The sequence below is a fragment of the Symphalangus syndactylus genome, chromosome 18, assembly GCF_028878055.3.
Source record: "Symphalangus syndactylus isolate Jambi chromosome 18, NHGRI_mSymSyn1-v2.1_pri, whole genome shotgun sequence".
NCBI classification, from domain to species: Eukaryota; Metazoa; Chordata; class Mammalia; order Primates; family Hylobatidae; genus Symphalangus; species Symphalangus syndactylus.
In genome coordinates, this window is record NC_072440.2 from 67,883,449 (window position 1) to 67,909,329 (window position 25,881).

At 48.2% G+C, this 25,881-nt stretch overlaps 1 protein-coding gene and 1 pseudogene across 4 annotated transcripts; both read left to right on the forward strand.

The window, feature by feature from the left end:
- Window positions 1-7,656: 7,656 nt before the first annotated feature.
- On the forward strand, window positions 7,657-24,786 carry DUSP18 (dual specificity phosphatase 18). 4 transcript variants are annotated; one of them, XM_063623618.1, is made up of 3 exons: window positions 7,657-8,233; window positions 11,909-12,585; window positions 13,336-17,287. In XM_063623618.1, exon 2 carries the CDS (start codon window positions 11,986-11,988, stop codon window positions 12,550-12,552), a length of 567 nt encoding a protein of 188 aa, XP_063479688.1. In that variant the 5' UTR covers window positions 7,657-8,233; window positions 11,909-11,985; the 3' UTR covers window positions 12,553-12,585; window positions 13,336-17,287. The 4 variants fall into 4 exon arrangements, with proteins under 4 accessions (XP_063479688.1, XP_063479689.1, XP_055108237.2 ...); XM_063623619.1 differs by lacking the exon at window positions 13,336-17,287 and adding an exon at window positions 24,544-24,786 and having other exon boundaries at window positions 7,658-8,233; XM_055252262.2 differs by lacking the exon at window positions 13,336-17,287 and adding an exon at window positions 24,544-24,786 and having other exon boundaries at window positions 7,659-8,888.
- Window positions 18,241-23,018, forward strand: LOC129467656 (large ribosomal subunit protein uL13-like; annotated as a pseudogene).
- Window positions 24,787-25,881: the final 1,095 nt, after the last annotated feature.

Below are 25,881 nucleotides of genomic sequence, written 5' to 3' on the forward strand. Positions count from 1 at the left end.
GGAGAGCAGGTGAGGCAGGGCTTGCATGTCTGCTAGATTTGCTGACCCCTTGCTTCTAGCACTCCCATTGTCTCAAGCAGCCATATGTTTCTCATTCACTTGATACACTGTTTCCTTTCAACCCCCACATCCTCACCACCTGTTAGTTTAAATAGCACGTGCTCCCAGAGCTCGGGGCCTTCACAGCCTCCACACTGGCCATGACCCCCTGGTCCCACTTTCTCTTTCAAACTGTTTTTTTCTCATTCCTTTGACTCTGCCAGACTCCCTGGCCCCCATGACCTGGTGTTGGTTCTGATTACCCCAACAAGAGAGTGTACAATCTAATCAGGAGCCAGGACAGATACTCAAAACAGCTACTATGCAAGGCAGAATGAAACCACAAGTAATCCAAGTTCAGAGGGGAGAGGAAACTTTCCCATATGACTTAGGTGGGTTATGGGCAGAGGTGGGCAGGAGACAGGAGGAGGTCAGAAAATGCTGTGTAGGAGGCCAGGTGTGGTGGCTCACGCCTGTATTCCCATCACTTTGGGAGGCCCAGACAGGCGGATCACTTGAGGTCAGGTGTTCGAAACCAGCCTTGCCAACATGGTAAAACCCCATCTCTATTAAAAATTAGCCGGGTGTGGTGGCACATGCCTGTAATCCCAGCTACTAGGGAGGGTGAGTCAGGAGAATCGCTTGAACCTGGGAGATGGATGTTACAGTGAACCAAGATTGTACCACTGCACTCCAGCCTGGGCAAGAGTGAAACTCTGTCTCAAAAAAAACAAAAAACAAAAAAAGAAAATGCTGTGTAGGAGATGGCATTGAGACAAGCCTTGAAGGATGAAGAGAGAGCTAAAGAGGCATTCCAGATGAACGGTCTTCACAAATAAAGGTACAATGTGGGGACTATCAGGGTGTAGTCTGGATAGCAGGCAGAACAGGGAGCAGGGACCACTGGAGCCACTATGATGACAGTCACTGGAAATGATGAGCCCTAGGCTGAGCACTTTATATCCTCATGCCAGACCTTGGAGGTAGGTTCCCTTACTACTGCAGCATTCTTTCAGATAAGGAAACAGAGGCTCAAGGAGGTGACAAGGCCACACGGCTGACTGGTGGTAGATACACCACCTAAGCCAGGTCCTTCTGATGCCTCCCCCACACCCCCTTACCACTGGAATGCCAGGCAGTGGCATTACTGGGGCCTTCCCATCTAAGGTACCACTGTCCCAGCACACCTCACCTGGCATGTCACCTCAGACAAGTGGGCACCAAGAGGTCAGTCTTCACCTTAACCATGGAAGCTAGCTTGATCCTTCTTTTTTGAGGTGAGCATCCATGGGACTATCAGGGCCTCCTTCACCAAAATAGAGGGGACGCATGGGGAAGGAATATGAGGATTGCTGAGGATTTGTTATGCCTGCTGTCTGCTGGTCTCCGTCTATTGTTTTACAGTCACGTAGGCTGGCTATTTTCTAGTTCTCCTCTGGTCACACTAGTGTCATTGTGGCCCTGGGGCAGATCCCTTTGCCAGTACTAGAGTGGCTGGTCTTTCTTGGGAGACTGGAGTTTCAACTATTCCTGGTACACTCAAAGGTTATCCAAGTACTGGCGGATGTTCATGGATTCCTGTCTCCGGCGCCCCAGCTTCCTGAGCTGGTCTGTCATAAAGTTTTTATCAGATGGTCTGATCTTCATTAGTGGCTGATCTTCTTATTGCTCTTCTCTAAATCTCTCTCAACATCAATTCATTCCATAAATAGTTTGACTCACAGGGAGCCTGTTTCTCTATTTGCAAAAAGTGGGCATTAAGCTAGGTAACTCCAAGGCCCAGCGCAGTGGCTCACGCCTGTAATCTCAACACTTTGGGAGGCCAAGGAGGGCGGATCACTTGAGGTCAGGAGTTTGAGACCAGCCTGGCCAACATGGTGAAACCCCGTCTCTACTAAAAATACAAAAATTAGCCAGGTGTGGTGGCGCACGCCTGGAGTCCCAGCTACTCAGGAGGCTGAGGCAGGAGAATCGCTTGAACCCAGGAGGCAGAGGCTGCAGTGAGTTGAGATCACACCGCTGCGCTCCAACCCGGGTGACAGGGAGACTTTGTCTCCAAAAATAAAAATAAAAAATAAATTTTAAAAAAGTAAAAGGAAGCTTCTGGACAGCTGAAAGTTGGCACAGCCCTCAGGTATACATAAAGCCAAGTCAGGAGCTTCCAGTTAAGAGTATTTCAGAGTTCCTTGCCCCACCTAAGGTGTAGGACATTCCCCACCGAGTTGGCCCCCAATCTATCGTGGGCCACTCAAAATACCCCACACCACCTGGCCACAGTGATTAAAACAGGGATGGGCCCATGAACTAACTGGGGCAACTGGAGTCCTTCTTCAGGATTTGTCTACCTGGAGCAGCAGTGGAAGTACTCCTTGTGGTCTACAGGCCAGGGTTTCCTGTGGCTCTGCTCCCCAGGTTCAGCCAGCCTGATAATGATACCAGTGTTCAGAAAGCCACAAAGGGCTAGGCACGGTGGCTCATGCCTGTAATCCCAGCACTTTGGGAAGCAGAGGAGGGCAGATCACTTGAGCCCAGGAGTTTGAGACCAGCCTGGGCAATATGGTGAAACCTCATCTCTACTAAAAATTCAAAAAATTAGCCAGGCATGGTGGCACATGCCTGTAATCCCAGCTACCTGGGAGGCTGAGGTGGGAGGATTGCTTGAACCCAGAAGGTTGAAGCTACAGTGAGCTTCATGCTACTGGCCTCCAGCCTGGGCAACAGAGTGAGACCGTGTCTCAACAACAACAAAAAAAGAACAATATAAAGACAATGAAGAGAGAATGGAAGACATACCTGGTGGTAGTATAGCCGCCCCTGGCTTCTCTCCCCTAAAACGTTGGCGACTATGCCCTATCCATCCTTGATTATGTAAACCCAACTTCTCTATTTTGCTTGAACTAGTTCAAGTTCAGTTTATATTACCTGCCACTGAGAGGATCTTAATAGATCCTATTTTTACAAATGAGAAAGCAGAGTCTGGAGGAAGTGTGATTCACCCAAGGTCACACAAAGCTGGCCTGCCCATCTAGTTCCACTACATCACACCACTGGAAGTTTAGCAGAGGCAGAAATGCCCAGGTCTCTGCTCTTCTTTTGGTCTTTGTGACCTTCAAGAAGATCTGGCACCATCTCAAGGATCTCCAACTGTTTTCGATGTTAGAATCCTGTGGGCCCTTCCAGACTTGACCCTGGAACATGGAGAGAAGTCAACAGAGTCAAGAAGGGGCAGCAGCTCAACCCTGGGCTTCCTGCTCTGTTTGAAAAAATGAGTATGTTCTTGGTGTCCATCTTTTTCATTTGTCTCTTCCTAGCGCCCAACACAGTAGCTGTCCCAAGCAGGCCCTAAGGACAGGTTTAATGAATTCATCAATCAGGGTCTATGGGAACAGTAGGGTGACAGCACTCAGGCTTTTGAGTAAGCCTGAGTCAAACTCTTACCTGTCGATAAGCAAAAAGTGGGAGAAGAGCCTCAGTTCTCATCTGGAAAATGGGGATAATCCCCAAAGGAAAAAACTGACAAGATGGTGTTAATGCTGATTCAAACTCTAGGACCCAAGACCTTAGTTTTTCGGGGGTTTTATTTATTTTTGCTTGTTTTTTTGTTTTTTGGGACGGAGTCTTGCTCTGTTGCCCAGGCTGGAGTATAATCACAGCTCACTGCAACCTGCACCACCCGGTTCAAGCAATGCTCATGTCTCGGCCTCTCATGTAGCTGGTATTACAGGCACCCACCACCACGCCCGGATCAGTTTTGTATTTTTAGTAGAGACGGGGCTTCGCCACGTTGGCTAGGCTGATCTTGAACTCCTGACCTCAAGTGACTCTCCTGCCTCCCAAAGTGCTGGGATTACAGGCATGAGCCACCATGCCCAGCCTAGAACCCAAGACTTTGTATGGGAGAAAATAAGAATCCATTCATGGATTCCCTAGAGAGATAATGTGCTTTCAGGGAAAAGAAAAAAAAAAACAAGAGACATGGAGTCTTTCTCTCTAGCTTCCTTAGCCTAGGAACAGGTGTGACACCTTAGGCAAGTCAGTAACCCTGAGTATCAATTGCCTCCTCTGTAAAACGGGGCCTGTCTTAGAGCACCTTGGGGACTTCCTATCACCTCTATGATCCCCCAGGATATAGAGAGAATGAAATGAATATGGGTCAAGCCATTAACACCCTCTAATGCAAAAGCTTGTGGCTACTTTGCCTCCACCTCATGGATTCCTTGTGCTATGAGCTTGTCATGAAAAACCACCCAAGATAAACTGCTCTTTTTATATGAGTAAAAAATTTTTCACTGCTGCTTCACTGGAATTCATTAAGCTGGAGCAGGGAGGGAAAGGTGATACAGGTTACAGGTTACAGATGGCTGAGGCCAGGGCCAGAGCAGATTTGATAGGGTCCTGGGGGAGTGGCTGAGGCTTCCCTGGGTATCTTAGGACAAGTGCAGCTCTGTCACAATTTTCAGAGAAGCAAGGGAGTAACCAGTTTCTTCTTGTGGAAAGATATGCTAAAGGGGTGTTTCATGGACACCCAGAAGAAAAGCAATTCTGCGTTTGTAAAAGTGCCCAGTGCAGTCCACAAGAGAAGGGTTATCAGGAACTCAGAACCATCTTCCAAAGCAGTCTTTTGTTTTTTTTGAGATGGAGTTTCGTTCTGTCTCCCAGGCTGGAATGCAGTGGCACAATCTTGGCTCACTGCAACCTCCACCTCCCGGTTCAAGCAATTCTCCTGCCTCAGCCACCCAAGTAGCTAGGATTACAGGCATGCGCCACCACACCTGGCTAATTTTTGTATTTTTAGTAGAGACGGGGTTTCACCATGTTGGCCAGGCTGGTCTCAAACTCCTGACCTCAAGAGATATGCCTGCCTTGGCCTCCCAAAGTGGTGGGATTACATGTGTGAGAGCTACCATGCCCACCCAGCCAAAAGCAGTCATCTTGATGATCCTTCTTAAGGATAAAATGGGAGAGAGGGGTCTTAGAGGGGAGGAGTAAAAGTTGTAAAGTACGGTTCAAAGGATGAATTTGAGAGGTGTTTAGCTTGGGGGGCACTTGCTCTAGACCCTGTGCCTAAAGGGGATCTGGGAGGCGGGGGCTTGGGGGAGTACAGATCAGAGTAGGGAGAAATAAAAGTGAAGAGTTTGGACAGATGTTAGGCTGGTTAACAGGGGAATTCCGGAAGAAGGTTTAGGGAAAATTTAGAAAAGTGAGGGAGGTGTGGGGTGGACAGGGGTTTTAGGAGACTCTGAAAGGTGAGAAGTGAAAGATGGGGTGGGGTGGGGTAGAATGGAGCCAGGTACTCCAGGTGAAAATACAACAATCTGGTCAAAATGAGGAAATGGTGAAGAGTAGATATACCTCTAGGCACTGCGTTTTCACTTTTTGATAATTTGGTTACACCATGAAGTAGTCTTACAAACATATACCTTTAAATGGTTTTGCCCATTTAAAAATAATTCTTCAGGATCAGGCACAGTGGCTGAGGCCTACAATCCCAGCACTTTGGGAGGCCAAGGTGGGCAGATCACTTGAGGTCAAGAGTTCGAGACCAGCCTGGCCAACATGGTGAAACCCCATCTCTACTAAAAATACAAAAATTAGCCGGGTGTAGTGGTGAGCGCCTGTAATCCCAGCTACTCAGGAGGCTGAGGCAGGAGAATCACTGGAACCCAGGAGGCAGAGGTTGCAGTGGGCCAAGACTGCACCACTGCACTCCAGCCTGGGTGACAGAGCTAGACTCTGTCTCAAAAAAAAAAAAAAAAAAAACTGTTCATATTTTCTTTCTAAAATGCGGAAACAAAATGTACAATATGTAAGCAATTGAATAAATTTTGGTATGTCATAAAATAAAATACATGTAATTGTGTATGAAACATAGACGGGTGGTATATCAGATGGGAGAAAAAAGGTTACTAAAAAGTGAATTTTTGTGATGTATCATTTTTTAAGTATAAGCATGTTGTAACATATATACATATATGTGAATGGATTCTGATCAAAATACACCAAAATGTTAACAGTGATTGTCCCTAGCCACTTATGCTGCTGGCCTGTCTTGTCTTCTTTTTATTTCTTTGAGATGGGGTCTCACTCTGTCGCCCAGGTTGGAGAATAGGGGCACAATCTCAGCTCACTGCAACCTCCACCTCCCAGGCTCAAGCGATCCTCCCACCTCAGCCTCCTGAGTAACTGGGACCACAGGTGAGCCACCAAGCCCGGCTAATTTTTTGTGTTTTTGGTAGAGATGGGGTTTCACCCTGTTGCCCAGGCTGGTCTCAAACTCCTGACCTCAGGTGATCCAACTGCCTCAGCCTTTCAAAGTGAAGTGGTGGGAATACAGGCATGAGCCACCATGCCTGTCCTCATTTTTCTATAAGTGTACACTACTTTTATAATTAGGTCAAAAAAAACAACTCTATAAGGATAAAAAATATTGAAGGACTAGTTTTTCTAATGCATTTTCAGCCTATTTGGAACTGGAGAGTTGTGAATGTTTTTATATTTACAAACTAGTATGAATAATCCAACCTCTCAAACTCTCATTTACATTTTTCTGACTTCTATGCATAGCCTAGGTATGAGGTGATGGAAAAAGCTGGTTTAGAGATCAAGATGCTCAAACACAAAAGTCCCCCAAATCCTGAGAGTTTTTTGTTTTTTTAAAAAAATCCTTAAAACATTTAAAGACACATAAAACTCTTCACCCACTCAGTGGTGCAAAAAATTTACCAGTACTAGAAGGGGAGGAGGCTGGCAACGACTGGAAATATTCCCTTTCAAGTAATAAATAATGGTCATTTTGAACCAAATTGCTTTCCACCTCAAGTCCTCCATGGATGGGAGCCTGGAGGATGCAGTGATGGGGGTTGTGGAATGGAAAGGAGCGTGGGTAATTGGGTTTGTGAGGACTCGGGCCAGGCAGAGGGAACTGGGGGCTTTTCCAGGACCACTGGGGAACACAGAGGCTGAGAAGGGGAGTGTGGGACGGATTCGAGCTGGGGAGGACCTCGGCCTCGCCAGGCTCTAAGGAGAGTCAGAGCTCACCACCTAGGGCGCTGGGACCACACGATGTCATGCCTGGGAGACTGAAGGGTTAGGACCGATTCTGAGAAAATGTGGACTGGAGATGGGGATTCCAGGTTCTCCCGGGAGTCCAGGCGAGGGAGTTCCGGCTTCGGGGAATCCCAAGAGCTAGACTGGGAAGGGGCTGGTGCCCAGGATTATGAGAAATCCAGACTCCCCTGGGGTGTGAAAAAGGGCCGGGGTCCGGCTGAGGGAGCGCGAGTCTGAAAGAGTTCAGGCTCCCTTGCGGGTCCGAGAGTCTAACGAAGGCTCTGGGCACCCAGGCCGCACCTGAAGAACACCAACAACTGCGCGGTCCGCGGCGCGGGTAGGAGATATGCGGATGAACCCCTACGCCGATTACTTAGCGGCGGCCCTATCGAGCGGGTGGTTCGAGCCCGAGGTGGCGCCGGTCCTGTAAATCGTGGAGGATCTCAGGTCCCCTGTGACCGAGGGCGTAGTCAGCTGTGTCATGGCGGCTTCCCTGTTGGAGAAACAGTTGGAAACTGGAGGCCGATTGGGAGCCATGGTCGTTGGGCGCGCGGAGGCCGGTTGGAAGCCATGGTCGTTGGACGCGCGGAGGCCGGTTGCGAGCCATGCTCGTTGGGCGCGCGCAGACCTGGAGTTAGTCCCTGGGCGGAACCTGGAGCCCCGCGCGGCGCGTTGCCTAGGAGACGCATAAGGGGGCGGGGCCTGGGAGGGAGTGTCGCACATGCGCACAGAGTCCGCGCGGCTACGGAAGCAGTGAGATTGTCTCTCGGCTGCAGCCCTGGTGGGACCTGGCCCGTTGCCATAGAGATGGGCAGGGCTGGATGGAGTAGGGTGCGGTGAGCTGAGCTGACCCTGCTTCGCCACGGGAACTGCAGTGACCCCGGCTTGCCGGCAGGGCGGGTAACCGGTTGAGCCAGGGTGGGGCTGCTCAGGGACGTGGAACCGAGGCCAGGATTTCTCTGAAGACCCGGCACAGGCTATTCCTTTCTACGATGAGCCCATTGCTATGGAAACCAAAGCGTTAGGCCAGCGGGGATTGAGGCTGCCGGATCTTGACTGGTCTCTCTCCGGAAGAACCTTGCCTAAGGCTTCCCGAAGCGGCTACTTCCTGAACGAACCCGCCCACCTGTCTGAGGGAGGGAGAGAGGTAAGACCCTGGGGGTCTTGACACCAAGCAGGCGAAGAAGCCTATTCCAATGCCAGCTCCACCGGGAAACCTACCCGGCCCACCCCTAGAAGTGTTGCTTCGCTCTCGTTAACTCTTGGACTTTCTTCCACGTTTATAACTTAGTATTTCACGAACGCCCCGCGGTGTTTGTTCATTTTTCCCACACATAATGGACCATAAAGATCGGCTTCCTTGCTTTATGACTCGTTCTGAACAAGTCCTTTTCCTCGCTGTGTCTCACTTTCCTCTTTTGTAAAACGGAAATATTAACTCTAGACGCCGGTCTGATTTGGTTGCTTTGAAGATCGAACCAGATGAGGGAAGCCAAAGACTTCATAGGCTTTAAAGGAAGCTGAACTGCTACCGAGTTGCTATTTTTTTCTCCTTCTCCCTCTCCTTCAAGCTAAATGTTCTTTAGATCTCTTGTGATTTCTTCAGGCGGTCTTTGCGACTCCCTAGGCTCCGACCTGGAAGAAATCTTTTTTACACTTCCCTTTCACAGAGCTCTGCATTTTAACTTCCCTATCAGAAGCAAGAAAAATGGTTATCATTTTTAGAGGGCTTACACTGTGCCAAGCCCTGAGAAAACTCTTTACGTGGATTATCTCGTTTAATTTCACAATATCCTTTTAAGGTAGGTACTGTTAACCTGTTTTCAAGCTCTGTCTGCCTGTAATTGCCTGTTTACTGTCTGTTTCTCCCACTAGTCTTTGAGCTCCCTGAGAAAAGGGGCCATGCCTGTCTTGTACATTTCAGTATCTCCAACACCTAATACAGTGCCTGATAGAGATTTCTTTCTTTTTTTTTTTTTTTCGAGATGGAGTTTCACACTGTCGCCCAGGCTGGAGTGCAGTGATCTTGGCTCACTGCAACCTCCGCCTACCGGGTTCAAGCAATTCTCCCATCTCAGCCTCCTGAGTAGCTGGGACTACAGGCCCATGCCACCACGCCTGGCCAATTTTTGTATTTTTAGTAGAGACGGGGTTTCACCATGTTGGTCAGGCTGGTCTTGAACTCCTGACCTCAAGTGATCTGCCCGCCTCAGCCTCCCAAAGTGCTGGGATTATAGGCTTAAGCCACCGTGCCCAGCCCTGATAGATATTTCTTAACTAGCATGAAAATGACTCCTCCTATCACTACCTTCACCCGCAAGAGCATTGTCCCTTCTGCAGACTTTTAGTGGCTATAATGAACAGCACATTCCTCTATTCCCGTTACCCACTGGGCACTGGTTTGGGGGGACGTCAGTTCCCTTCTCTCTGGATTTTCTGATGATGAGGATCCAGAACATTCCTTAGCATTTAGACTTCCATCTGGGTTCAGGAGGCTTTTTCTTTGCCCTTCATATCACCTCTGTAACAAGCCAGCTCTCTGTCCTTCCCGGGATGAGCCTGATGCATTTGAGTCTGGGGCATTGGCAGGTAGGATTTGCCTATACAACCTTTGGTCTTTCTCTTTAGTAGCCTCAGAACCACCCCCATCCCCACCCAGCCCCTCCCTGGAATTCTAGAGACACATGGCCAGAGAACTCATTCTTTCCAGAAAACCTCTCAGAAGGCAGAGTCATAGCTGTTGGGAGTCATTTCTTCATTCAGCAAATATTTATCAAGCACCTACTTGTGGGGACACAGCGCTTGGCACTAGTTGGTGATAGAGTGGGAGTGAAGACAGACACTGTCATATCCCTAAAGGGCTCACAGTCTCCTGGGGAGACAGACATTAATCAAATAATCAGATCAGAGCAAAACCACCATCTTCAGTAAGTGTTAGGAAGGAGAGAACATAGGGCTAAGAAATCCTGGAGCAGAGTTGGTCAAACGTGAGGGAGGGGTGTGATCTAAGGAGATTTCCCTTAAAACAGTTACCTTTCAGTTGATATATTAAGACTCCTCGGCTGGGCGCGGTGGCTCACGCTTGTAATCCCAGCACTTTGGGAGGCCGAGGCGGGCGGATCACGAGGTCAGGAGATCGAGACCATGGTGAAACCCCGTCTCTACTAAAAAGACAAAAAATTAGCCGGGCGTGGTGGCGGGCGCCTGTAGTCCCAGCTACTCGGAGAGGCTGAGGCAGGAGAATGGCGTGAACCCGGGAGGCGGAGCTTGCAGTGAGCCGAGATTGCGCCACTGCACTCCAGCCTGGGTGACAGAGCAAGACTCCGTCTCAAAAAAAAAAAAAAAAAAAAAAAAAAAAAAAAGACTCCTCAGACTTCTGCAGTCCTCTGCTGAATGGACCAGATCAGGATCTGATGGGTTCATAAGGAAAAAGACTGAGAGATCAGCAGGGCAAAGGCCACTGGCTGGAGAGGACAGGCTGTCCCTAAGGAACTGTAAGTGGTTCAGTTCACCTGAGGCCCTTCAGAGCATGGGGAAGCCTAATAAGAGGCTGGAGAGACAGGCAGGAGCCAGGTCCCAAATGGCCTTGACAGCCAAAATAAGTGGCTCCATCTTATCCACACAGTGGATAGCCACTGAAATATATTAAGCAGGGAAACAAAACTTTGGCTCCTCATTTCTCATGCCTGGTGAAGACTGCCATTTGGCCTTGAAAGGTGTGATCTAAATCCAAATGCCCTTATTTCAGTGGGACGTATAAAGATGTCCTGGTTTTTGCAGCTTTGTTTAAGGCTGAGAAAGTGAGGGTCCGAGAGGCTAACGAATGCTCTGGGCACCCGGGCCGCACCTGAGGAGCACCGACCACTGCACGGTCTGCAGCACGGGAAGCAGATCTGCGGCTGAACCCCTACGCCGATTACTTAGCGGCGGCTGAGCCTATCGAGCGGGTGAAGGCAGGGGGTTTGCCTCTCCCTGGGGTGCATTTCACAGCTCTGCTGCAGGCAGCATGATGCAGGTGTGGCAGGTCTTCCTAAGGCCCTGCTGTTTCTGTGTTTGCCCCTGGGGTTGCTGTGGTGCCCATTATGCTGGCCTCCAGGAAGCTTTCAGCCACTCCCTTTCCCAGGCCCTCTTCAGAGACAAGGTGCAGGAGCATGTCTAACAATTTAGGACTTTGTATTTGACATCAGCTTCGCATGGGCGTATCCTATCTCTTTAAAGAGATGGTTCTTAGAGGGGGAAATGGGGACCCTCCCTACTCTTATACCAACCTCCTCAGTGACTGCCAGCACAGTGGGCTCTGGTTCCATGCCACTGGCTTAGGGCCTTATGATTTGGGCATAAAGTCAGAAGACTGAGGAGGAAGACTGTACAAGTGGTTACCACTCAGGGGGTCTGGAAGGAAGGAGAGAATTTGGAAGAGCAGCAAGAAAAGGGCTCTGTGAGCTTAAATGGAGAATCAGGCCAAGGCGCAGCTGAGGGACTCAAGTCATCTGCCCAACTAGAGCTGTGGGGCCTCTCAAGGGAGGCCTCAAGTGCCAGACTTGGGGACTTGCCCTTTGTCGTATAGGGCAGTGCACATTAGACCACCTGAGAAGCATGCTGAAAATGCAGATTCATACTCTTCACCCCAAGAGTCTGACTCTGTGGGTTTGGAGAGGGACCTGGGTAACTGTACTTTAAATGAGTTTGCTGGGTAATTCTGCTGTGATGGTCAGAGGACTGCCTTGGGGAATGCTATAGACCTACGCATCCATTTCCCAGGGATCCCCTGGAGTTGGCCCTCTGGGCACCTGCTCTCTAAACATCCTCTCCCTCCCCGCAGTTTTCCATGGACACAGCCTAGCAGAAAGACACAGCCTTCATGCTTCGCTGACTGCTGACCGCTGACCCACCGCCTTGATGACAGCACCCTCGTGTGCCTTCCCAGTTCAGTTCCGGCAGCCCTCAGTCAGCGGCCTCTCGCAGATAACCAAAAGCCTGTATATCAGCAATGGTGTGGCCGCCAACAACAAGCTCATGCTGTCTAGCAACCAGATCACCATGGTCATCAATGTCTCAGTGGAGGTAGTGAACACCTTGTATGAGGATATCCAGTACCTGCAGGTACCTGTGGCTGACGCCCCTAACTCACGTCTCTGTGACTTCTTTGACCCTATTGCTGACCATATCCACAGCGTGGAGATGAAGCAGGGCCGTACTTTGCTGCACTGCGCTGCTGGTGTGAGCCGCTCAGCTGCCCTGTGCCTTGCCTACCTCATGAAGTACCACGCCATGTCCCTGCTGGACGCCCACACGTGGACCAAGTCATGCCGGCCCATCATCCGACCCAACAGCGGCTTTTGGGAGCAGCTCATCCACTATGAGTTCCAGTTGTTTGGCAAGAACACTGTGCACATGGTCAGTTCCCCAATGGGAATGATCCCTGACATCTATGAGAAGGAAGTCCGTTTGATGATTCCACTGTGAGCCATCCCACCAGCCCCTGCATTGGAGTCAGAGGTACAGATCTATTGTTGATCCTACATCAAGATCCAAACTTGAACATTCTACTTTTGTTGATACAGAAAAAAACAGATGATGCCTTTTATAAGCACAAGAAAAAAGAGTTGCTGTAGCTTTTAACTTTATAATCCATTTTTTTTTTAAGATTAAACTCACTAATTGTTAGATGGTGAAGATAAATTTTCTGCCCTGTGAGTGACAGGCCTCTGCTGGCCAGGGGATAGGTTGAGGCAGATGGTGCCCAGAAGAAAGAGGCCAGCACCCATTGCACATGGCAGGCCTGGAATCCTGCAGCCCTCCCCAAAACCGATTGAATCTGCTACAATTCCACCTCGTTCTTTCACACCCAGAGCCAGAGCCTTAAGCATCATGGTATCTCTTGCACTTCTCACAGTAAATGCCAATCTACTAGATACATGGCCTTCAGGCAGTGCTCCAGGAATCCTGGGGGGTCCCAGGCCACCTCTGCTTCCACCTTCACTACAAGTGGCCCAATTCTGGTTTTCTAGATTGTAGTTATGCATAAGGTAGTTTTTAAAGAAAGTATTCCACTGTGTAAATTTTTTTTTGTCTTTTTTTGAGACTGTCCTGCTCTGTCACCCATGCTAGAGTGCAGTAGTATGATCATGGCTCACTGTAGCCACAACCTCTCAGGCTCAAGTGATCCTCTTACCTTAGCCTCCTGGGTGGCTGGGACTACAGATGTGTGCCACCATGCCCGCCTCATTTTTTTTCTTTTTTTTATAGAGATGAGGTTTTACTATGTCACCCAGACTGGTCTCAAACTCCTGGCCTCAAGCAATCCTCATGCTTCAGCCTCCCAAAGTGTTGGTGAGCCACTGCACCCCGATACCACTGTATAAAAAATTTAAAAAAAATTGTGAGTGCTATTGTACGTGGCAAAGTTTCAAAGAGCTCTTGGCCATCCCTCACCAAACTTTGACAAAAGATGGTGTTGGTCCCCTTCTCCAGGGCACATGAGAAAAACAGGCCTGACATCAGGCCTCAGGGGTTCCTCTCACAGGCCTTGGCTTGGAAGGCTGGAGCTTCGGACCAAGGCCCAGCCCTGTCACCTCCTCTTCACGTGACCTGGACCCCTGGGAGCATCAGTGTCCTCATCTGTCCAATGACAGCCCTTTTCTCACAGAGTTGTCGTGAAGATTCAACAATTTCTTGGCATAGCGCCTGGCATGTGGTGTGTGCTTAGCGCAAATGGCAGCTCTCATCATGAATGATAGACTCTTTCACCCTGCTGGTCCCAGGTCGGCACACACATCCTCATAATGGCATTTCTCCTTTCCGTGCACAGCCCTTTATTGTTATAAAGTACTCTTCCAGAAAGTTATCCTGTGTGTAAAAAAAAAAAAAAAAAAAAGCCGGGCGCGGTGGCTCACGCTTGTAATCCCAGCACTTTGGGAGGCCGAGGCGGGCGGATCACGAGGTCAGGAGATCAAGACCACGGTGAAACCCCGTCTCTACTAAAAATACAAAAAAAAATAGCCGGGCGTGGTGGCGGGTGCCTGTAGCCCCAGCTACTAGGAGAGGCTGAGGTGGGAGAATGGCGTGAACCCGGGAGGCGGAGCTTGCAGGGAGCTGAGATCGCGCCACTGCACTCCAGCCTGGGCGACAGAGTGAGACTCGGTCTCAAAAAAAAAAAAAAGTGGTTTAAGTCCTTTCAGACCCTACCTCAGAGGAGGTCTAGACTTAGAGCCTTTTGAGAGCTTCCATCTTGTTTAATCTAGGTGCAATATAGGGGTCCTGAAGCAAGGAGCACAATTCCAGCTTCCCCCAGTCACTTCTAAACAGTGATTGCAGCTTTGTTTAGAATCACTACGAAAACCTGCACCCCGGCTGACTACTGGGATCCATAAGAGGGCAGTGTCAAAGGGCCTAACAAGTGGACTCCATCAGTAGGTCCTGGAATTCAGGATTGTTCACATCCCTTTGGTGCCAAGGACCTGGCTCAAGACCAGCTCTTCTGATCCAGAGGTTTTCAGCAAACAGCATTTGAAACAAAAGCACAGCTGCTCTGTTTGACACCGAACTGTGGCTCCTGATTCCGGTGGAAGCCAAATGCTTTTTCTTTTACAGCTGGATGCCTGGGAGGCTGAGGCAGGAGAATCGCTTGAACCCGGGAGGCGGAGGTTGCAGTGAGCCGAGACTGCACCATTGCACTCCAGCCAGGGCAACAAGAGTGAGACTCTATCTCAAAAAAAAAAAAACAGAAAGAAAAAATAAAAAATAAAAAGAAATGCTTGGGACCAGAAATATTTTGGATTATTTTCAGGTTAATATTTGCTTTACCTGAAGCAAATATTAGTTGAGCATCCCAACTCCAAAATCCAAAATGCTTAAATGAATATTTCCTTTGAGAGTCATTTCAGTTCTCAAAAAGTTTTAGATTTTAAGCATTTCAGATTTTTGGATTTGAGATCCATGAATGGGTCTCAAACTTTTTTTCACTTGATGGGGGGCTGTTGTAGATTTTTTTTCCAATTGCTCGTTGTTAGTATATAGAAATAGAATTGAGGCCGGGCGTGGCAGCTCATGCCTGTAATCCCAGCACTTTGGGAGGCCGAGGTGGCCAGATCACTTGAGGTCAAGTGTTCCAGACCAGCCTGGCCAACATGGCAAAAGCCTCATTCTCTGCTAAAAATACAAAAGTTAGTGGGGCATGGTGGCAAGCGCCCGTAATCCCAGCTACTGAGATTAGAGGCTGAGACAGGAGAATTACTTGAACCCAGGAGGCAGAGGTTGCAGTGAGCCAAGATCATGACACTGCACTCCAGCCTGGGCAACAGAGCAAGACTCCATCTCAAAAAAAAAAAAATTGTTCTGTGCCTTCTGGTGCCCATGGTTTTTTCTCAGAAATCCAGAGGCATTGTAACTGTTGTTTCCCAACAGGTAATGCTTTATTTTTCCCCAGCTGCTTTTTAAGATTTTCTCCTTGTCTTTGTTTCTCATCAGTTTGATTATGATGTATATGGTCATAGATTTCTTTGGGTTATCCTTATCAGAGTTCACAGAGCCTCTTGATTGTCTTTCAGAAATCTGGGAAGTTCTCAGCTATGATTTCTTCAAATATTGTTTTCTGCACCATACTGTCCTGTACTACTGTGTCACTGATAACATGAACATTAGACCTTTTGACATTGTCCGTGGATTCCTGAGACTGTTCATTTATAAAAAATTTTCTCTAGCTGGGTGTGGTGGCTAGTCCCAGCTATTTGTTGGGGCTGAAGTGAGAGGATCACTTGAACCCAGGAGGTCAAGGCTGCAGTGAGCCAAGATTGCGCCACTGCACTCCAGCCTGGGTGACAAAGTGAGACCCTGTTTCCAAAAAAAAAAAAAAAAAAATTTTTTTTTTCTCTCTGCTGCTCATTTTGGATAATGTATTAGTTTACTCTTGGTGCTGTAACAAATTACCACAAACTTAGTAGCTTAAAACAACATCCATGTATTTTCTCACAATTTCTGTAAGTCAGAAGCTTGATTGGACTTGACTAGGTCCTCTGCTTAGAGTCTCACAAGGTCAAAATCACGTTTCATAAGGCCAAAACCAAATATGTTTTTCCCTGGAGGCTCTGAGGAAGAATCTGCTTTCACGTTCATTTGGGTTCTTGGCTGAATTTAGTTCATTGCAGTTGCAGGGTAGAGGACCCTGTTTTCTTAGTTGTTAGCTGGGGGCCAGCCTTTTCTCCGTAGAAGCTGCCCACATTCTGGTGCTTTTTATGTGTCCTTCTCCAGAAATAGGTTGAATTATTCTCACACTTTAAATACCTCTAACTTATCCTTCTGTTATATCTAAGTCCAGCCAGAGAGAATCATTCTGCTTTAAAAGACTCATGTGACTAGAATGAGCCCAGCTAATCATCCAGAATAATCCCAATTTTAAAATCAGTTGTCTCCTTTGTCATATAAAGTAACATTCACATTTTCCAGGGAATAGGTCAGAAACATCATTTCCAAATCTTGATTCTTTATATTTTCTTAGTTCTAAAATTCTTATTTAGCTTGTAATCCCTGCACTTTGGGAGGCTGGGGTGGGTGGATCACCTGAGGTCAGGAGTTTGAGACCAGCCTGGCCAACGTGGTGAAACCGTGTCTATTCTACTAAAAATACAAAGTTAGCTAGGCATGGTGGCACATGCCTATAGTCCCAGCTACTTGGGAGGCCGAGACAGGAGAATCGCTTGAGCCCAGGAGGCGGAGGTTGTGCCCCTGTACTCCAGCCTGGGTGACAAGAGCAAAACTCCATCTCAAAAAATAAATAAAAATTAAAATAAAAAACTTCTTAGGCCGGGCGCGGTGGCTCACGCTTGTAATCCCAGCACTTTGGGAGGCCGAGGCGGGCGGATCACGAGGTCAGGAGATCGAGACCACGGTGAAACCCTGTCTCTACTAAAAATACAAAAAATTAGCCGGGCGTGGTGGCGGGCGCCTGTAGTCCCAGCTACTCGGAGAGGCTGAGGCAGGAGAATGGCGTGAATCCGGGAGGCGGAGCTTGCAGTGAGCTGAGATCGCGCCACTGCACTCCAGCCTGAGTGACAGAGCCAGACTCCGTCTCAAAAAAAAAAAAAAACTTCTTATTTAAAATAAGAATAATAAGATTCCTATTAGATTGTTTTCTTTGTTCTCTATTTCTGTTAAAACTCTCCAGCTTTCATTTTTAAAGTCTTTCTGGGCTGGACCTGGTTGCCCATGCCTGTAATCTCAGCATTTTGGGAGGCCGAGGCAGGTGGATCACCTGAGGTCAGGAGTTCGAGACCAGCCTGGCCAACATGTTGAAACCTCATCTCTAAAAATACAAAAAATTAGCTGGATGTGGTGGCGGGCGCCTTTAATCACAGCTACCCAGGAGGCTGAGGCAGGAGAATTGCTTGAACCCAGGAGGCGGAGGTTGCAGTGAGCCAAGATCACGCTATTAAACTTAAGCCTGAGCAGCAAGAATGAAATCCCATCTGCAAAAAAAAAAAAAAAAAAAAAAAGGTCTTTTTCTGATAATTCCAACATCTGGGTCATCTCAGGGTCCAGACTTTCCTCATTCTTTGTGTGTAATTTTGATTGTATCCCAAGCATTTTGAATAGGTCTTGTTTAAATCCCACGGAAAATGTCGGGTTTTTGTTTTAGGAGGCAGTTAACCCTCTTAGGTTCAGTTCTGATCTGTCTCCTGTGGGCTGTTGTAGTTCCAATATCAGTTCTGTTTCAAAGCCTTTGCCATGTAAATCAGAACAGTCCTAAGCTTATGCCACCCAGTGACCAGTCTGAAACCTGGGTGTTCTGCCTAATAGTTCAGTTCTCATTCACTGGAATACTGTTTAGGGTTGGATCCATGCATGTGAGCCTGCAAATTCATGTGCAACTTTATGGGATCTATTTCACAAGCTCTCTCCTGTCCACATTCTCCCCCACACTCTCCAGCTTTCAAGACCCCTCATTTTCCTGGCCCTTTAGCTAGAAATTGGGACCTTAGTCTCCCTGCTCTGTTACATACCTTCCATGGCGGGGTGTACTCTTGGGCCAGGTGACAGGATGAAGAGAGAAAAAAGGCAATGGAGATTCCCCTCTTCTGCTTTTCAGGATCGCAGATGCTTCGGACAGATGAAAGGATTCCGCTCTGTCAGAGTTTTAGGTGCTTTTCTGGCCACCACTGCTACTGCTGCTACCAAAAAGAAAAAAATTATTTTTTCCAGAGACAGAGTCTCACTGTGTTGCCCAGGCTGGTCTCAAACTCCTGGCCTCAAGTGATCCTCCTGCCCTCGGCCTCCCAAAGTTCTGGGATTACAGGCATGAGCAACCGCACTCAGCCTTGTTAATATTTCTTTTTCAGAGTCCTCAGGTGCATTCTTTCCAGGGCTTTTAGTTGCAGCCAGTGGGAGAGACAGACTTTGCTTACTCCATCTTACTTAGAACTGGAAACCCGAGAGACTTTTTTTTAACTAAAAAAAAATTTTTTTTGAGATGGTCTCATTCTGTTGCCCAGGCTAGATACTGTGGTGTGATCACTGCCCACTGCAGCCTCAAACTCCCAGCCTCCAATGATCCTCTTACCTCAGCCTCCTGAGTAACTGGAACTTAGAGGCACTCACCACCATACCCAGCTAATTATTATTATTTTGAAATGGAGTCCTGCACTGTTGCCCAGGCTGGAGTGCAGTGGTTGGTGCGATCTTGGCTCACTGCAAGCTCCACCTCCTGGATTCACGCCATTCTCCTGCCTCAGCTTCCCAAGTAGCTGAGACTACAGGTGCCCGCCACCACACCCGGCTAATTTTTTGTACTTTTAGTAGAGACGGGGTTTCACCGTGTTAGCCAGGATGGTCTCGATCTGACCTCGTGATCTGCCCGCCTTGGCCTCCCAAAGTGCTGGGATTACAGGCGTGAGCCACCGCACCTGGCCTATTTTTTAAATCTTTTAAAAATTTTTTTAGAGACAGGGTCTCACCATGTTGCCCAGGCTGGTCTCAAATTCCTGGGCTCAAGTGATCTTCCTGTCTTGGCTTCCCAAAGTGCTGAGATTATAGGCGCGACTCACTACACCCGGCCAGAATTTTTTTATTTTTATTTTTTAGACAAGTCTCGCTCTGTCACCCAGGCTAAAGGGCAATGGTGTGATCTCGGCTCACTGCAACCTCTGCCTCCTGGGTTCAAGCAATTCTCCTGCCTTAGCCTCCCAAGTATCTGGGATTACAGGTGCCCACCACCAGGCCCGGCTAATTTTTTTGTTGTTGTATTTTTAGTAGAGACAGGGTTTCACTGTGTTGGCCAGGCTGGTCTCAAACTCCTGACCTCAGGTGATCCACCCGCCTTGGCCTCCCAAAGTGCTGGGATTACAGGTGTGAGCCACTGCACCCAGCCCAGAAATTTATCTTACATGCTCATTTATAGAAAAAGGAAAACAAATATGGTCCAGCCACAATATCTCCATCCTCGTAACCAAGTCAACATGTTAATATTGTGATCTAGTTCCTTCCTCCTGAGCATTTTTTTCATAGTTGAGTAAACATAATTTTCATTCCTTTTTAAGTTTTAATTACTTTATATTTTTATACAAAATAGAGATCGGGTTTCACTATGTTGATCAGGCTGGTCTTGAACTCCTGGGCTCAAGTGATCCTTCCTCCTCAGCCTCTGAAAGTGCTGCGATTACAGGCATGAGCCACTGGGCCCAGCCATTCCTCCTTTTTAACTCTCTTTTAAAATATTCAGAATGGACATGATGAGACCAGGAGTTCATATCCTAAGTGGGAGAGGTTAAGGTTGAGGGCTTTTGAAAGGGTCCACGTCCTTCTCCCAAACAGTTTACGCTGTTCTTTTGGACTCAGAATAGAGCAGCCTTTTACTCAACCTCGGAAGAAGGTCATGTTGAAGTTTGAATGCAGTCCTATAGTAGGGGAGAAAGAAATGGTCCCATAGCCCAACAGCCTGGCTTAGAACAGGGATTCTAGGCCTCTGTTTGATTACATGAACCTTTAACTTTCTCACTCCAAAAGTGAGGAATCACTTTCTTTCCAAAGTCAATTAAATTTGGTTTGAGAAGTTTCTGTGAAGTTTATAATGCCCTGTCAGATAAACAGGGACATGCTGTTGGCCCTGAGGATTTCTCGGAATGACCTCTATTGAGATGGTGATATAATTACAAATCCCAGGGGCAGGTAGCTCTTGACCTTGAAGCACACAGCCCTGCTTTCCTGGGATGTTAAATCCAAATGCCCTTAGAGGCCAAGTGCAGTGGCTCATGCCTGTAACCCCAGCCCTTTGGGTGGCTGAGGCAGGAGGATCACTTGAGCCTGGAAATTTGCAATCAGCCTGGGCAACATGGTGAGACTCCTTCTCTACAAAAAGTTTTAAAAAAAAAGCCCAGCATGGTGGTGCACACCTGTAGTCCCAGCTACTTGGGAGGCTGAGGTGGGAGGATCACTTGAGCCCAAGGAGGTTGAGGCTGCAGTCAACTATGATGGCACCACTGCACTGCGTCCTCGGCAACAGAGTGAGACCCTTTTGCCCAGGATGCAGTGCAGTGGTGCCTCAATAAATGAATGAAAATAAGAAAAAGTCCTAAGAATCCATTACTTTCCACCTCTGGATCGCGCCCAATATCACCTAAGAAGGAGCTTGGGAGGAATGTTGAGAGGTATGGATTCTCATCCTGACTCTTCCACCTCTTGGCTTTGACTTCAGGCAGACCCTGGAATTTTTCTGAAATTTTCCTTACTCTGTTAAATGGGAATCACAATGCCATCTGTGCATAAGAAGGCACCCCACAGACATCTATTTACAGAAAGCAGAATTGACTATGGGCTTCCAACTGTGACAGTGAAATCCATCATCATGTTTATGCTGAAACCAGATTTCCTTCAGGCTCCTTCTAGCTAGTTCCTGGGTATGGAAGGGATACTAAGGCAGGCCCATTTCTGGGAGACATGCTAGATGTGCCGTTGGCAAAATATTTGTAATTACTTTTCCGGAAGAAAAAAAAAAGGATATTTTGTTGACTGAGCTGGGCAATGCCAGGCTAGTGGCTTCTTTTTTTCTTTTTCTTTTTTCTTTTTTTTTTTTTTGAGACAGAGTCTTGCTCTGTGGCCCAGGCTGGAGTGCAGTGGCGCAATCTCGGCTCACTGCAAACTCCGCCTTCCGGGTTCACGCCATTCTCCTGCCTCAGCCTCTCCGAGTAGCTGGGACTACAGGCGCCCGCCACCATGCCCGGCTAATTTTTTGTATTTTTAGAAGAGACAGGGTTTCACCGTGGTCTCGATCTCCTGACCTCGTGATCCGTTCTTTTTCTTTTCTTTTTTTTTTTTTTTTTTTTTTAGATAGTATCGCACTCTGTTACCCAGACTGGAGTGCAGTGGTGTAATCACAGCCCACTACAGACTCCCTAGTAGCTGGGACTACAGGCGTGCGCCACTATAGTTGGCTTTTTTTTTTTTTTTTTCCATAGAGACAGGGTTTTGCTATGTTGTCCAGATGGGTCTGGAACTCCTGGGCTCAAGCCATCCACCTTCCTCAGCCTCCCAAAGTGCTAGGATTACAGGTGTGAGCCACCATACCTGGCTGCTGGCTTCTTGTGGCAAACTGTCCCTACAACCCTGGGCCAGACCCTGCACAGCCCCTGTAACTTCACACCGTGGCTCTGTTCTTCATAGCAGAGTAGGGAGCAGAGAATAGCAGAACCCCAGGAATTAGGAGGGTGAAGTCCTAATCCTGCTGCTCCCTCTGCACAAGGTCGTCTTGGTTCTTTCTATTCTTTGGGCTCCAGTTTCCTCATATGGACAAGGAGGATTGAACTAGATCTGTGGTTTTCAAACAGGGTTCCAGGGAAATCTGGCAGAGGTACCTCAGGGGTGAGGGGGCCCCATGCCCTTCCCTGTTTCATCTAAAAATGGGGAACTCCTTTCTCAGGCAGCTGCCGAAGATGGCGGAGGGGCAGGTCCTGGTACTCAGTGGTCGAAGCTATCTTCTGGGCTTCCTGAGGGCCATGGTGGCTAAGCAGGCCGGAAGGTGGTGGTCGTACACTGCAGGGGCATCAGTATTTCTGGCAATGTCTACAGAAACAAGTTGAAGTACCTAGCCTTCCTCCACAAGCAGATGAACAGCAACCCTTGCCGAGGCACCTACCACTTCTGAGCCGCCACCACTTCCGGGTCCCCAGCCGCATCTTCTGGCGGACCCCGCGGCATGCTGCCCCGCGAGACCAAGGAGGCCAGGCCGCCCGCGACCGCCTCAAGGTGGTTAACGGCATCCCACCGTCCTATGACGAACAAGCGGGTGGTGGTTCCTGCTGCCCTCCAGGTCGTGCGTCTGAAGTCTACAAGAAAGTTTGCCTACCCGGGGCACCTGGCTCACAAAGTTGGCTGGAAGTACCAGACAGTGACAGCCACCCTGGAGGAGAAGAGGAAGAAGGCCAAGATCCTCTACGGGAATAAGAAACAGCTCATGAGATGGCCGGGCGCGGTGGCTCACGCCTGTAATCCTAGCACTTTGGGCGGCGGAGGCAGGCGGATCACGAGGTCAGGAGATCAAGACCATCCTGGCTAACATGGTGAAACCCCGTCTCTGCTAAAAAAAATAAAAATAGCCAGGCGTGGTGGCGGGCGCCTGTAGTCCCAGCTACTTGGGAGGCTGAGGCAGGAGAATGGCGTGAACCCGTGGGGCGGAGCTTGCAGTGAGCCGAGATCGCGCCACTGCACTCCAGCCTGGGCGACAGAGCGTGACTCCGTCTCAAAAAAAAAAAAAAAAAAAAAAAAAAAAAAAAAAAAAAAAACAGCTAATGAGGCTACAGAAACAGGCCGAAAAGAACATGGAGAAGGAAACTGACAAATACTCGGGTGTCCTCAAGACCCATGGACTCCTGCTCTGAGCCCAATAAAGACTGTTTACTCCTCAATAAATAAATAAATATGTAAATAAATAAAAACAGGGAACTGTGCTTTGGCTTGATTGATTTTGGGCTCCAGCGTAACAAGGGTTCTCCTCCAAAGAAAGTCTAAACATACAAACAGAAATTCCCAGCCTAGGCAGCAGGTGCAGCTGGGATGCTGGCAGTGCTTAGAGAAGGGAGGCGGCCAGGCGTGGTGGCTCAGGGCTGTATCCCAAGCACTTTGGGAGGCCGAGGTGGGTGAGTCACTTGAGGTCAGGAGTTCGAGACCAGCCTGGCCAACATGGTGAAACCCAGTCTCTACTAAAATACAAAAAAATTAGCCGGGCATGGTGGTGTGCGCCTGTAGTTCCACCTACTCAGGAGGCTGAGGCAGGAGAATCACTTGAACCCAGGAGGTGGAGGTTGCAGTGAGCCGAGATCACACCACTGCACTCCAGCCTGGGTGACAGAGCAAGACTCTGTCTCAAAAAAAAAAAAAAACAAAAAAAAAGAGAAGGAGGAAGGGGGCATGTGAGGGTTGTGGCAGTTGGGATAGGGCAGCAGGAGACCTAGACACTGAAAAACTTCAGCAGGCATAGAGAACAGGGCGGCCGCCAATAGCCGAAGGGTTCAGGGCAGTGGGGTAGGCTTGGAAACATCAGAACATCCACGACTTCAAATACCAGGCCAGGGAGCCCAGGCCTTGTCCTGCCAGTGGTGGGGAGCACAGAAGGCAGCCACCAGCCCTCACTGAGCAAATATTTACTAAGTGCATGCTGTGGGCCAGGACTGTGCAATACTTGGTTAGGGAGGATGCAGAGGTGTGGCTGACAAGACCCCACCAGGAACAGAATGCTCCCAGGCTAATTCCTCATAGGGCTCCAAGCTATGTCCTCAAGTCCTCAATCACTCATTCAATAGATATTCACTGATATGGTAGCTAGCCTCAGATATGTCCTCAGTAATCCCATCTTCCTGGTAATCCTGCCTTTGTGTAGTCAATGTGGGAAGGGCTCACACTAAATAGACTTGTAACCAATAAGATACTGGAGAAATGACAGAGTGTGACCTTTGAGATTAGATTTAAAAGGACTTTGTGGGTTCTTGCTCTCTTGAATCACTCACTCTGGTGGACACCAACTACTATGTGTTGAGGACACTCAAGGGGCCCTATGGAGAAGCCCACGTGGCAAGGAACTGAGGCCTCCTGCCAACAGCCACGTGAATGCCCCATTTTGAATGTAAATCTGAAGCTGCCTTTGCAAAATTGTGACTGATACAGTGAAAGCGATCTAAGTTAATTGACTCCATCTTGCTTCTAATCTCCAAGTTGTCTTTGTTCATTCCTGGGCATAGGCTGAACTAACATTCGGAGAAACTTAGTTTATAGTTTATAGATTATAAACTATATGAAGATGATAATGGCCCTTTCCCAAAGCGGACCTCTTTGTTGCCTAGGGACTAGATTGCCTATATAGGACTAACATTAGCCACAAGATTAGAAATTATGGTTTAGGAGTCATGCAGCTGGAGGCTGCAAGATTCTGACCTTCCCTAAACTGCTCCTAAGATCAGTGCTTGTGATATTTTGCAGACCCTGCCCTTGATGGATCAGCTGGCACCACCCAGATCGATAAACTGGCTCCTCTGATCTTGTGGTCCCCACCCAGGAACTGACTGGGCACTAGAAGACAGCTTCAACATCCTGTGATTTTATCCCTGACCAATCAGCACTCCTGTCTCACTGGCTTCCCCCAACCCACCAAGTTGTCCTTAAAAACTCCCTGAATGGTCAGGGAGACTGATTTCAGTAATAATAAAACTCTGGTCCCCTGCACAGCAGGCTCTGTGTGAATTACTCTTTCTCTACTGCAGTTCCCCTGTCTTGATAAATCGGCTTTGTCTAGGCAGTGGGCAAAGTGAACCCACTGGGGGGCCAAAAATCCTCCAGCCCCAGCCAAGCTCTCAGATGACTGAAGCTCAGACCAACATCTTGACTACAACTTCATGAGAAACTCAACCAGAACCAACCCACTAAGCCACTCCTGAATTCCTGATCCACTGAAACCGTGAGATACTACATGTTTGTAGCTTGAAGCCATAAGATTTTGAGATAAATTGTTACTCTAAATCAATACAACCGATACCCACTCTGCCCCAGCACTGTCCCCACTGTCATGGAGTTACCTAGACCACAACAGCAGGTCTTCCCTAGTCTTCCTGCCTCCTGTCTCGAGCCCCTCCAATTTTTTCTCTACATAGGGTCCAGACTAAACTCAAGTTCTACTTAACAAGAAATGTTTATTTTGGCCAAGCACAGTGGCTCACGCCTGTAATCCCAGCACTTTGGGAGGCCAAGGCGGGCAGATTTCTTGAGGTCAGGAGTTCAAGACCAGCCTGGGCAACATAGTGAAATGCCATCTCTACCAAAAAAAAAAAAAATACATACATATATATACATATATATACACACACACACAAAATGTGTATATATATATATATATATATATATATACACACACACACACAATTATATATATATATATACAAAAATTAGCCAGGTGTGGTGGCATATACCTGTAATCCCAGCTACTCAGGAGGCTGAGGCACAAGAATTACCTGAACCCGGGAGGCAGAGGTTACAGTGAGCCAAGATTGCACCACTGCATTCTAGCCTGGGCGACAGAGCGAAACTCTGTCTCAAAAAAAGAAAAGAAAATAAATAAAAGATCATGGCTCAAAACCTCTTGTGGTCCTCCATTAAGCGGCCCTCAGTTAAGTATTTTGTGCTACTTCCAGGAAGTTATTTAGTGCAGTGGTGGAGGATTTGACATCCCTGAGCTAATTTGAGGGCAGAGTAGCATGAAGGAGCTACTCCTTCCAGGGGGCCAGGCCAAAAAAGGACTCTTCATGATCCTTGTTTGCCCTGGCC